The 12890-nt window shown below is 44.7% G+C and overlaps 1 protein-coding gene, 1 long non-coding RNA gene and 5 other non-coding genes across 7 annotated transcripts; all 7 read right to left on the reverse strand.

The window, feature by feature from the left end:
- Positions 1–472: 472 nt before the first annotated feature.
- On the reverse strand, positions 473–2514 carry rpl17 (ribosomal protein L17). The gene is made up of 6 exons (XM_076980116.1): positions 2395–2514; positions 2265–2305; positions 1633–1767; positions 1341–1439; positions 778–969; positions 473–550 (listed from the first exon to the last, which is right to left on the reverse strand). Exons 1-6 carry the CDS (start codon positions 2489–2491, stop codon positions 503–505), a joined length of 612 nt encoding a protein of 203 aa, XP_076836231.1. The 5' UTR covers positions 2492–2514; the 3' UTR covers positions 473–502.
- LOC143482480 (small nucleolar RNA SNORD58) lies at positions 663–728 on the reverse strand. Its single transcript, XR_013122242.1, has one exon. It is a non-coding gene; the product is annotated as a small nucleolar RNA SNORD58 (small nucleolar RNA).
- LOC143482478 (small nucleolar RNA SNORD58) lies at positions 1129–1194 on the reverse strand. Its single transcript, XR_013122241.1, has one exon. It is a non-coding gene; the product is annotated as a small nucleolar RNA SNORD58 (small nucleolar RNA).
- LOC143482482 (small nucleolar RNA SNORD58) lies at positions 1522–1593 on the reverse strand. The gene has a single exon (XR_013122243.1). It is a non-coding gene; the product is annotated as a small nucleolar RNA SNORD58 (small nucleolar RNA).
- On the reverse strand, positions 1854–1919 carry LOC143482477 (small nucleolar RNA SNORD58). Its single transcript, XR_013122240.1, has one exon. It is a non-coding gene; the product is annotated as a small nucleolar RNA SNORD58 (small nucleolar RNA).
- Positions 2515–2840: 326 nt separating the features above from the next.
- Positions 2841–2909, reverse strand: LOC143482483 (small nucleolar RNA SNORD58). Its single transcript, XR_013122244.1, has one exon. It is a non-coding gene; the product is annotated as a small nucleolar RNA SNORD58 (small nucleolar RNA).
- Positions 2910–5055: 2146 nt separating this feature from the next.
- On the reverse strand, positions 5056–5840 carry LOC143481378 (uncharacterized). Its single transcript, XR_013122017.1, has 3 exons — positions 5686–5840; positions 5350–5410; positions 5056–5217 (listed from the first exon to the last, which is right to left on the reverse strand). It is a non-coding gene; the product is annotated as an uncharacterized LOC143481378 (long non-coding RNA).
- Positions 5841–12890: the final 7050 nt, after the last annotated feature.

Genomic DNA, 12890 nt, shown 5'->3' on the forward strand with positions numbered 1-12890 from the left:
GCTCCGTTTAAAAACTGAAACAAGATTGCCACCTGATGTATACCCATTCTGATCAGGCAGAAATTCCCTAAACCCAAGATTCCCAGTGAAGACACATACAGTTGGCTTTTGTACCCAGTTGACAAATCATGAGTTACACGTATCCACAGACAACCAATTTCAGATATATACCCATTAACAGGATGTCAAAATTGTTTACAGGTGCTTAGTAACCCCGTACAGAACACCATACTGGCAGACAGCAATATTTGATCTTGATAACTTATTGATAAGCACATTTTAAAACTAATATTAACTAGTAAAAGAATGAGATTTATAGATATTTTAATTTTGTTCATATTCATAGAAACTATTATTTGATTTCAAAGTTGAGTAACTCTGAGCGCATGTTTAACATGTGAAACCACAGAATTAATCTGCAGCACAATGGAGGATCGGTGATTAGCAGCAAACAGAACAGACCAGGCCATCATGTGGTACGAAGGGTGGAATTTATTTACATTTACTCCCGAGCCATGAGTTTCTGCTTTTTCAGCTTCTTCTGAGAAACCTAGAAGAGACGAAACGGACAAGGTCAGATCAAACAGAACGTTTCCTGAAGATTCTCCTGACCGACAGCCATGACACACACTGAATAAAGCAGTATGGCCGTGCTGAACGTAGCTGCTCAGAAACTGGTATTCTTTTCATGTATAATCCAAAGGTGTCCTAAGTGGTCATCATTACAGCCACAAATAATAGGTGTACAGCTGGAGAGACTGAGAAATAAGTATATGCCTTTTTCTTCTGGGCCACTTCCTCCTCTGGTTTGGGAACAATCTGCTCCTTCTCAGTGAGGATCATCTCGATGTGGCAGGGGGAGCTCATGTAGGGGTTGATGCGTCCGTGGGCACGGTATGTACGCCTGCGCATCTTGGGGGCCTTGTTCACCTGGATGTGCTCGATAACCAGGGAGTCCACATCCAGACCCTTAAAAGAGAGAGCATGAAGACAAAAACACCTTAAAGCGGATCATTTATAAACACCATACAGCTGCAGTTCAGGAAGACCAAATTATGCAGTTTTTCACCCTCCCAACCAAGATGGGAAACAAAAAGATCTTTAACCCAAACCCATATTCTGCAAGAAGCTGCTCAGAAACTGGTATTCTTTTCATCATTAATCCAAAGGTGTCCTAAGTGGTCATCATTGCAGCTTTAATACATGATTCTACATGCGATTGCCAGCGGAAACATGTGGTTGCCAAGTAAACTGGATTCAAATGACAACTAGGATACAGACAGGATTTTTAGGCCACAGGACAATCATCCTAGGAAAAAGACCCGGTGTGCTGGGATTACCTTAAGCTCAGCGTTACTCTCTGCATTTTTCAGCATATGCAGGAGGAACTCTGCGCTTTTCTTGGGCCAACGTCCCTGGGTCCAGTTGTGCTGCTTAGCCTAAGAAACAAAAGAGAAAAAAAACCCACTACATTCAAAATGGACCAAGCCAATATGCATCTGGGTCCTTGCAATGAAATAGGTTGCTCAGATTAACGTTTTTTGTATTTTCATGGAGAACTCCAAAGGTGTCCTAAGATGGTCATCATGGCAACCAATCCCACAGCGGTCTCATCACAGAGCTCCAGCTCACCTGGGCGCAGCGGCCGACGCCTCCGTTGTAGCGACGGAAGGGAACACACTGGTGCTGGATCACAACGTCCTTCAGGTACTTGGTAGCCTTGCGAATGTGCATGCCCTTGATGGCCTGGGCCGTCTCACGCGTGTTCTGGGGAGGGAACCACACTTAAAACATGAGGAACCTGCTCAACTACATGAATCTAAATTTTTTACCAAACCCGTATTCTGCAAGAAGCTGCTCAGAAATTACAATTCTTTTCATCTTTAATCCAAAGGTGTCCTAAGTGGTCATCATTGCAGCTTTTATACACGATTCTACCGCATTTAGGGAGCTGTGACGATCAAGGAGCAAAATAGATCTACGTGCAAGAGCTGAAGCTTACCAATTAATTTACTGTAAAGTTGAATCAAAACAAGGTGCAACACCAGCACAAACGTGGCATTTAAAGAGACGACTCCTGACGTTACCACTATTTAAACATTTTAGATATATACACTTAAAAAGTGTAAACAATGATTTAAAAGAGTTCAGCATACTCTGGATTTGATGTTCATCAGCATCAAGTCTCTAGCCAAATAACTCAATTTGGCAGTTGAGAGATTTCCCAACTCAATTAGTACTAAATCCAGGGAGGGGGATTTTACCTTGAAGTGAACACGAAGGTTGGAGCCCCGTGACTTGCATGCTGTTAAAACAAACACCAGAAAGTTGTAAATCACAATTTTTCAATGAAGTACATCTTCCTGACAACTCAAAGGAAGCGGAGTTACTCACATTTAGTCGGGTTCTCGGGGTCTAGCGAGTAGCGGACCATTTCTGCCGGTCTAGAGAAGGAATGGCAGTTAGCTGGACTTAGACACAGTTTAAACATAAGTTATCTACATTAGACCCAGTTTAATAACAGGAGTAGTGTCCCTGGCCCTCAGATTAACTATAGACCCAGTTTAAAACAGAAGTAGTGTCCATTAGACCCAGTTTAATAACACAGGTAGTGTTCCTGGCCCTCAGAAACCCACAGGCCGCTCAGATTAACTATAGACCCAGTTTAAAACAGAAGTAGTGTCCATTAGACCCAGTTTAAAAACACAGGTAGTGTTCCTGGCCCTCAGAAACCCACAGGCCGCTCAGATTAACTATAGACCCAGTTTAAAACAGAAGTTATCTACATTAGACCCAGTTTAATAACAGGAGTCGTGTCCCTGGCCCTCAGAAGCCCACAGGCCGCTCAGACACACTGGTTTATTTTCATGAAGAACTCCAAAGGTGTCCTAAGATGGTCATCATGGCAGCCTGTATCAACGCTAGCTCACCACTATTCCTACAATATTAACACTGGAGCGAGGACGAGTGCGTTTAACGTTACCCCATTGGATCATTAGTACTGAACACAACCCGTAAAGTCGTTTTTACTAAATTACTTTGAGTAAATGTAACTGCAAACGTAGAGAAACAGCCAACAGGGCGCTAGCTAAGACATGGCAGACCCGAGTTAAAGCACAAGACCGCAAATACAAAAAAATGCTTCGCTACACAACGTCATAATCACATGTGTTATTAGATATGAGTTAAATAAACATATAAGTATAACACGCAAGTGTAAAAACCTTAAGATGAAATGGATATTGATTGGATATTCCTGTACATTGTATTCGCGGCACCATTTTCTTACACTTACATTCTCGGGCCGCAGAAAGGAAGAGGAAGCGCAAGGCATTCTGGGAGAACAAATCCGCTTCCGTCTTCTTCGGGGAGAAATAGCTGTGGTGATGGGCGTTCTTTAAGAGTGCTAGCGCCACTCAGTGGTGAAATATTATAACTCGTAGTACATAGGCTTTAAATATTTCTAAATGCCTTTTAAACGTTGAGGTCGAAAAACGTAATCTCATATAAATGAATAAACATGTTGTATCATATTTATAATTCATTCAGGTTTATCATAATATTCTCTAAAAATAAATAATAATTCTAAAAGTTAGGTCATTAACGGTAACACGCCCTTGTGATGGGTCCATTGTAAAGTTTAAATGAGCGCTTGCGAACGCCCATTTAAACATTTAGCGGATTTAATGTCAAAAATGTCATAATTTACACGATACAAGTATCTCTGAAAAAGTTTTGTTCATTTGAGAGTGCAAAGTTCGGACGGTTGAGGGGGAAAAACATGCCAATTCTTTGGTGTCCACTAGATGGCCGCCAAGGATAAAATCAAAACAATGTCATCCATAAATAGGCCCATTACGTCTACAGTTTACAACAGGGGTGTTATTTATAAGTCTAATTATACGGTTTTATAGAGGGTGTTGACAATACATTTATCTTATTGTATCTTTATGCCTATTACAGTAGTTCACCACTTACAGCGGTGTACTATGGTCTTTTGCATCTTACATCTCAACCCAAATGACAGTTCATACACACGTGTGCTGACTTGTGAAGAAAGCAGACACAGACTTCTTTCTACCATTGTCCACCTTTAAGTACCCTTCTCACTCTGAGCACAGAAACTTTTATGGCTACTATTAGAAGTCTATTCTGTTACACACTTGACAGTTTCGTGTAGGTCAATAAAGATAAACACTTAATCCTGAGAGACATGGGTCTCGATTTAACGTGATGGCGTACGAGGCATTTCCATTAGGTTATTTCATCAGAATGCGTATCTACTCAATGAATCAGAGCACTTATGGGGCAAAAGGTGTTTGGCAAGGGCTCAGAAATTCTTTCAGAGTGATCCCACTGGAATCAAGACCTCAATACCGCAGCTTTTTCCTGTCAGGAGAAAGAATAGTGCAACGTCTCTCGTTTTCTCTGCACAAGATGCTGATTGGAGGAACGCTGCGTGGCACTCTGCTGCATCGGTCACACGCAGCACAGGCTCCTGTTTCCTGCATCTTCCCCTTTTCACCCTCGGCCTCTCTAAAGCAAACAGTTTAGGTTGTGATTTAGGCCACACTATGCAGTTCTGCTGGATAAACATGGATATTTTCTGTATTCTGTCTGTGCATCTGTGTGTGTGTGTGTGTGTGTGTGTGTGTGTGTGTGTGTGTGTGTGTGTGCGTGCGTGCGTGCGTGCGTGCGTGTGTGTGTGTGGTCCCCAAACCAACCTAACTTTAGCTTTCTGGTCTTACAAGAGCTTTGTGCTGATGCACTGAAACCGATGCACTATCGAACTGCTTTCGTATCCTGCCAGTAAATTTGCTGAACCTGGTAGGTTGAATTACGGCGCCCTATGAGAACCACCCCAGAGCACCCTGGGACAGCATTATCGCAGCTCCTGATCAATGTGCATGGGGCCTTTTTTTTAACAAGCATTACATTACAGGAAATGTATTTGGCTTGCAAAGGCTTACTCTGTATTATGACAGTATACTGATGTCTGAAAGAAACAACGCAGTTATTATTGTTCAGTCTTTTAATTTGCTGATGTAAAGAGTCTTCTTATACAACACCCTTTTTCTCCATCAAGCATTTTCATACATTTACCCTCTGAATGTCATTGAGATGAAGTAAGAAGGATCCAACAGGTTTGTGCCACACTGTGGCTCTTGTCACGTTTTTGCTGAGTTGTGACCTTGTGTTGTCTTTCCAAGCCAAGCACTGTGGAGCAACACCATTTGTTAGAAGCAGCACATTTCAGTATTTTTTCATCAGTGCTTTTCTCTGAGAAGAGCCATTGGATGAGTTTTCAAAGGATTACGCCATCCATTTTAATGAAGTTTCATGAAATACCTTTAACATACGTTTCCATATCTGATGGCCGTGTCCTTGGTGCTGATCCGATTTAGGGTGCCTGTATTACACACACATGCACAGACCCACACACACACATACACACAAGCATATGCACAGCCATACACACATCAATGCACATGCACATATCCGCATACACGCACACACACACACACACACACACACACACACACACACACACACACACACACACACACACACACACACAGGAGACGACAATTAAGCTGATTGATGTGAAAGGTGCTGAGCAGGCGTTGATGTCATCACTCACATGCGTCTCTCTGCAGGGCTGGGGGGTCATGGTCCCACTCTCACCTGCCGAAGGTCAGACGCAGTTAGCCGGGCACCAGAAGGACCGGAGTCAGGGAGCGGCCTGCTGTGTGTCTGTGCTGCTGGACCGTGCGCTGGTAAGCGGAGAGAGCAGCCTTGCTGTTTAGCTGCGTGTGGGGGCGTGTGGGCACACTGCTGCAGTGAGCATCACTGTTTAGTGCAGAGCCCAGCCCCCCCCCCCCCTTCCTCCTCCTCCTCCTCACTGCAGAGAAGCATAGAGGGGAATCGGGGGGAGGGGAGAGAGTGTTGGGGAGGGAGAGACTGCAGCACTGCAGAAGCGGGGCGTTGGCTCTGGATTACCAGGAGACGGGTTGGGGGGGGGGGGGGGGGTGTTGCAACAGGACAGACACATCTAGAGCACTCGCTGGGGCGGGACGGTGGATGGAGGCCGGCTGGTACTGGAGCAGCACTGGTAACAGGTGCAGTTGTCCGTCATCTCTGTGTTCACCGAGCACATCTGGCAGAGAGATCACCCGCCAAAGCAAACAGGAGTCATGGCTCATTGTTGCTGTTCGCTGGTAATCTTTAATAAACAAAAGATGGTCAGTGCTACGTCATGCCAGCACAGCGATGTACACATGCACTGCGGAAAGAAACGTGGAACCCAGAATTCATTTTTAGCTTGTTGATTGTTTTGAGAACAACGTGATGTCCAATAGAAATGAAGGAAAAACGTGGGCATACGTTTCTGGCAGACGTGATACTAGAGCTGAGAAAAAGACCTGCATACCTACAGAGCTCAAGACTTGGATTTAGTTTGTAGATTTTTACAGAATTATAAAAAGTCCAACTAAATATTCAAGCAAATATTCTGGTTAACAGACACACTCTAGTCATCAAAACTGGGCAGACCTGGGCATATTTATTGCATTTGTTGTCCATAAACTCCAGCTGATGACTATAAAACAGTGGCTTAGGAGGGAGACTGTTTCAGTGTCAGTGTAGGTGCAGTGAACGTCTGATCTGTGTTAATGAAAATGAGTGCACACTCAATATCTTACTAATCTGTACAAAAGTGCTGTATGTGCAGTACTTTTCCATAGGAGTGCAGCTTCATTTGGACACAGTCCTTGGTATTAAGTTACTGCAGAAGAGTTCATAAACCCTTTTTGCTTTAGTGGAATTTCTCATGAGTTTGCAAGATCTCTCAAAAATGTGAATAAATCAGAGAATGCAGTATAGTGGGAGAAAGAGAAATGAGATTTTTACCCCGCTAGAAGAATGACCTGTCACTCGACATGTTCTTTAATACGGAAGCACAGGCACTGAAAGGGTGACCTTTTTAATATAAACATCTTCTTTCAGTGAAATACCATGTGTACAATATGTAATCCTGCCAATTGCAACTTTGACTCTTATTGCACGTGAAATCTGAAAGTGCCTTGTGTTCTCTGAAGAATGAAGCAAACCTCAATTTTAGTTTCCAAGGAAAATAAATGGGGAAACTCTATTTAGAGGGAGAAAGAAGGGGAACTCTACTTCAAGATTACTGAAAGCTGCACTTGGAGTTATTAAATATTTAACAGGTGGTGTGTGCAGGGGCTGAATGCACGTGTTGGCTTTCATGCTGTAGGGGTTTGGATGTTTCAAGCCTTTCTCTCATGCTCTCTGAACACTCCCCCAGGGGGGCAGGACACACACGACACGACGCAGAATCTCTCCACCACTGCGGACTGTGTGGAGTGAGCACAGAGGAGCCCTGTTTCTCCCCAGAGAAACCGAAGCTCTGCTCACCCTGTGAGAATCTAGTTCTCAACAACGTGATGCATAAATATCCCTCAGAACATGCAGAAATGTGGAAATGGGCTATGCATGTCCAGAGCTAAAAACAAAAAAACACAACATCTCCCTAAAGAATCAGTTTCAGAAAAGACAAGAGAGACTTTTAGTGATGACAATGAATTTGAAACAAAACTCTTAAATATAAATATAATAACATTATTAATTTTGTTCCTATTTTTAGTTTGGGTGTGACCGGTTCCCAGCACATATGCATATCTCTCCCCGGTCGTAAGTCATCACGCAGCCCCTTCAGTGTGGAGCCAGTTCATCTGTGCAGGGTATGTACAGCACACCAGTGTTGAACATTACTCCCGTCTGGGTACTCAAGACAGATACTCCGCTCACTTCTCCATCACAGTGAGAACATGACTAGTGCACCAAGCAGCAGCTCCAGCAGGACTGATGCCCCCAACCCCCCCCACACACACACACACACCCTCCGGCTCTGTGGCTCTCTCACAAGTCTACCTTTAGATTCTGTATGACTTTAATGGCATATTCATGACTCGATTGATGGATTTGCCATACATGACACTGGCCAGTTTAGGGCAGTTGGGTATTGTTTCATGCTTTTAGGTTACTGCTTCAACATATTTAAGATTTCAGTGACATTTCCTGCTAGGAGTCACCGGTCTTGGAGGACGCTTTTGCAAAGCAGTTTTCCATGAGGGATTCTGATCTTTCAACAGACCTTCTTCCCCCCTTCTGCTCTGGTGTCCTTCTAAAAGACACAAAACCTTTAATTATGTGCTCTTTTCTTGAACAGTAAATGTGAAAGTTGATCAATACATTCAACAGAGCTCACATTTATCATCTCTCTACACCGCTCTCTCTCTCCATTCTTCTACTCATTGTTCTCGCTTTCTTGTGTCCAACGCTTTCCACACTAACACACACACACAGACAGACACACACACACACACACACACACACACACACACACACACACACACACACACACACACACACACACACACACACACACACACACTCATATGCACACACAGAGCCTTTATAAGCGGTTCCAAGGTCACTTCAGTCTATAGTAGTCTATTATCTAAACTAAACAGCAATGGCTGTAAATAGGAAACATACAGTCACCATAAACTAACTCCATTTATGGTAACAAAGCCAAACCTTCTCTTCTTCACAGCTGAATCAGCAATACCTTCTGGCCAAAGACAGTCAGCACTTTACGGGGAAGCTGTTTCAGCGCTTGTGTTTTTACTGACCAACAGAGGGCAGCGTTATCGTTGCAGCAACGTAAAAGCGCATCACCAAAAACAAGCACACACACACACTCTGTGTCTTTCACACACGCACACACACACACACACACACACACACACACACACACACACACACACACACACACACACACAAGCACACACACACACACACACACACACACAGTTAGACCAGCATACAAACGGGGTGGGGGGGTATGAAGGAGCTCTGCGGTGCAGAAACCCGCCCGCACCGTTATCAATTACCCCTCCATCTTTCCCATCACAGAGCAGGCAGCGGGCCTGCGGACGCAGCACATTTCACAAGCCTGGCAGCCAGGACGCTACAGGATGCTGCAGGACGCTGCAGGACGCTGCAGGACTCTACAGGACGCTGCAGGACGCTGCAGGACGCTGCGGGACACTACAGGATGCTGCAGGACACTACAGGACGCTGCAGGACGCTGCAGGACGCTGGCTGGTAATACGAGGCACACAGCCTGAGTTTTCGGGCCGACCACCACATGTTGCAGCTGGCAAAGCAGGCGTGAGCTGCTGGACTTTGACGTGGGGCGTGGTGGCCACCGGCCCAAACCCGCCGTACTGCAGCGAGGAGCAGTGCGGTCAGTAGCACCAGGGTGAGGAAGAGCACTGCACCACCACTGTACTTAAAACTGCCCCACTGCGCTAAAACTGCCCCACCCTGCGTACACACCCCACGAGGTACTAGTGTACGCTACTCAGCACTAAAGGTACCGCATGCAATTACAGTAAGTCCTCTGTGCTATTCATATAGCGCTGCAGATGACAGCTGACACACACACACAAGCGTTACGTAATAGAAGCAGGAGAAGAAACGGTCACGTGGCCGCATGAAGCCACACGTACACCTGCACCATTATGAAGCCACATGTCTGTGGCCTGCTTGGCTGGTCATTGGTAAACTGACACACTGACCACGCCATTCTCCGGCCATTACAAAATTCCAGGGCTCCTGTTTCATTAAGACTCTGTGTCTCTGTGTTGTTCTCTGCCTTCTCTGGCTGGCTTCCGTGACGGCACTAATGTCAGTCAAGAGTTACGTGGTTATGCTCTGCTGTCTTGTCAAAAGAATCACATTTATAGACCCCAGGCTTTAGGTGAGAGTTACAAAGTTACGTAACGGCCTCAGATAAGATTCCATCTTCTGTATCTGCAGAGGGGAAGAATATGTGTGTGTCTGGATGTGTGAGAATACAGTTGTTCTTCCTCACACTCTGCTGCAGAGCCTTTAACTCCAGATAAATAATGACTATCAGCACCAATCAACGCTCGCCTCCCCCCCAGCCCGCGTGAACTCCTATACACCCATCCTATATACGTCTGCAGCAGTAAGCACTCACACCACCGAGACCACTGACAGTCGGGGATGAAGACCTCACCTTTTTTGTTAACTTTAGCTTAACCCACACACCCTGCCTCTGTACACACCGCAGTTCATTTCCAGTGCAAAGACCCTCAGTGCGGCGTGTTTGTGTGTGTGTGTGTGTGTGTGTATATATGTATGTGTGTGTGTTAAGGGGGGGGGGGGGGGGGATCTGACTCCTAACCACACCTAGCAGCTGCTGACATGCAGAAACAACTTCACGAGGACATTAACGCATCATCCACCCTGTTTTCTCCCCTCCGCCATGAAGCTGCAAACAAATGCGACATAACACAGCAAACACAGTCATACAGCAGCAGACAATATTGACATAGGCTGCAAATCATGCTTCCTTTCAAATCCAATTAGAACGGAAGGTCCTACGTTCACTTTATAGCCAAGTATTCTAAATGCGGCGCATATCTTTACCAGTGTTTCCTACAGACAGTCATATAATATAGATTATTTTAAAGCTTATCCATTACTTGTGGCACCAGGTGTTCATTACTGCACTATTAAAAGCTATAGGCAAGAGAAATGCTCGATTCTGCCCAGCACAACTACTATATATTTGATTATTGCTGATTCAGAGGTTTGAAAGACAAGCCAAAACAGACCAACATAGCGGAATTTCAGAGGCAGACAGAGAAAGAGAGAAAGGGTGGGGAGAGAAAAAGAAAGAGAGGAAGAGATAGACCCAGAAACAGAGAAGGAAAGAGAAAGAGAGGCAGAGTGAGGGAGAGAAAGAGAGAGAGAGAGAGAGAAAGAAAAGTGATATGGAGAGAGAAATAGAGACAGATAGTTAGAGAGATGAAGAAAAAGAGAGTGACTCTGCAGAAAAACTGTGATGCCAATTTACTTATTGGCAGACAGAGAAAATGAAGCAAAAGGAAGCAGATGAGAAGAAGAGTTCAACACCGTCAATAATATAATCATCATCCTCAATAATATAATCATCACCCAAAGTTCTCACTAGCCATTTTTTAGAATTTTACTGTGATGCGTGGGAAGAGAGTAATTGTATTTTAAGTCAATATTTGTATGGGAGAAAGAGGGAAAGAGGGAGAGAGAGAGAGAGAGAGAGAGAGAGAGAGAGAGAGAGAGAGAGAGAGAGAGATTAGGCAGTTTTCATGTCCTCATTGACCCTTAGATAGAGATAGAGAGAGAGAGAGAGAGAGAGAGAGAGAGAGAGAGAGGAGGAAGGAATACTCATTGGCAGACAGACCTAGTTTGACAGACAGACCTAGTTTGCTCGAAGCTAAAGTGAACCCATGTCATTCTTTCAGCCCAAAGTTTTACTGACTTTGACACACATTGTAGCTACATTTCTGGTGTGAAGCATAAGAATGCACATCTAGATCACCATGGCTCCTCCAGATTCTGCTGCATTCATTCAGGCCAGTGCACAAATACACAGCAACATATACTGATGCATACGCCCTCACCCCTTACACCCTCACCCCCTGCAGCCTCACCCCTTACGCCCTCACCCCTTACGCCCTCACCCCCACGCCCTTAGACAACTTCCTTTCAGACAATAGATAGAGCATATTTTTTATACACACCCACACACACACACACACACATACACATTATGCATGACCCTGTTTTTATTCTAAGAGATTAAAATAAACCAAACACTCCAGTATTCACATCAAAATGAACAAAGCAGGTGAGACGGCACTGTGGGTGGCACACGAGTGTAGAAGCAGAACATGACAGGCCAGATCTGTCATCTATGAACCAACCTACAGAACTGCTTCAGTGCATTCAGACTACTCCACTGGCCCAACTGCCCTCAAACCCAGACTACTCCACTGGCCCAACTGCCCTCAAACCCAGACTACTCCACTGGCCCAACTGCCCTCAAACCCAGACTACTCCACTGGCCCAACTGCCCTCAAACCCAGACTACTCCACTGGCCCAACTGCCCTCAAGCCCAGACTACTCCACTGGCCCAACTGCCCTCAAGCCCAGACTACTCCACTGGCCCAACTGCCCTCAAGCCCAGACTACTCCACTGGCCCAACTGCCCTCAAACCCAGACTACTCCACTGGCCCAACTGCCCTCAAACCCAGACTACTCCACTGGCCCAACTGCCCTCAAACCCAGACTACTCCACTGGCCCAACTGCCCTCAAACCCAGACTACTCCACTGGCCCAACTGCCCTCAAGCCCAGACTCTCAGTTTACTGCTCAGCCGTGTCACTCACACAAAATGTTTATTGCATAACACATGGAGTAAACATACACCTACCCAACAGATGTAGGACAGGTAAGCAGTGGGAGCCACAGAGGTGGTGTGTGTGTGTGTGTGTGTGTGTGTGTGTGTGTGTGTGTGTGTGTGTGTGTGTGTGTGTATGCAGATGTTGGGTGGCTTCTCAAAACAACTTGAATGCAATATTTGTGAAAATAACCTATTTTCTATGTCTATGCCAATGTACTATAATATATTTAATATGAATCCTATTCTATATGCCTTGTTACTTCCTAGAGATGCATGCAAAAATCTTAGAATAAATGTATAACAATCTCACATATATACCTTCAAGAAGTGATCCCTGCACAGTCAGTAGACAGTAAGGAAAGTACTGTAAGTAGTCATCATTTTAATATAGTAAAAATTCCTCTAACTGTTACATTGAATCAGATTATAATAAACCAAAAAAATCTGTGTATGTCAAATCAGAATGAACCAGACTTAGAGGAGTTTTGCATTGTGACACCATTTGTGTTACTATATTTTAAACAAAACACAGATTATTTTAGTTTCCC

Source organism: Brachyhypopomus gauderio, chromosome 18, assembly GCF_052324685.1.
Source record: "Brachyhypopomus gauderio isolate BG-103 chromosome 18, BGAUD_0.2, whole genome shotgun sequence".
NCBI lineage: Eukaryota > Metazoa > Chordata > Actinopteri > Gymnotiformes > Hypopomidae > Brachyhypopomus > Brachyhypopomus gauderio.

Bases quoted from the DNA above. Each gene is read 5' to 3' on its own strand.
- rpl17 (XM_076980116.1), bottom strand. From the start codon at position 2,491: ATGTTTAAACTGTGTCTAAGTCCAGCTAACTGCCATTCCTTCTCTAGA. The intron at 970-1,340 runs GTAATCCCAGCA...CTCTCTTTTAAG, and splicing joins AGAGTAACGCTGAGCTTAAG to GGTCTGGATGTGGACTCCCT. The intron at 551-777 runs GCATATACTTAT...CGTCTCTTCTAG, and splicing joins AAGTGGCCCAGAAGAAAAAG to GTTTCTCAGAAGAAGCTGAA.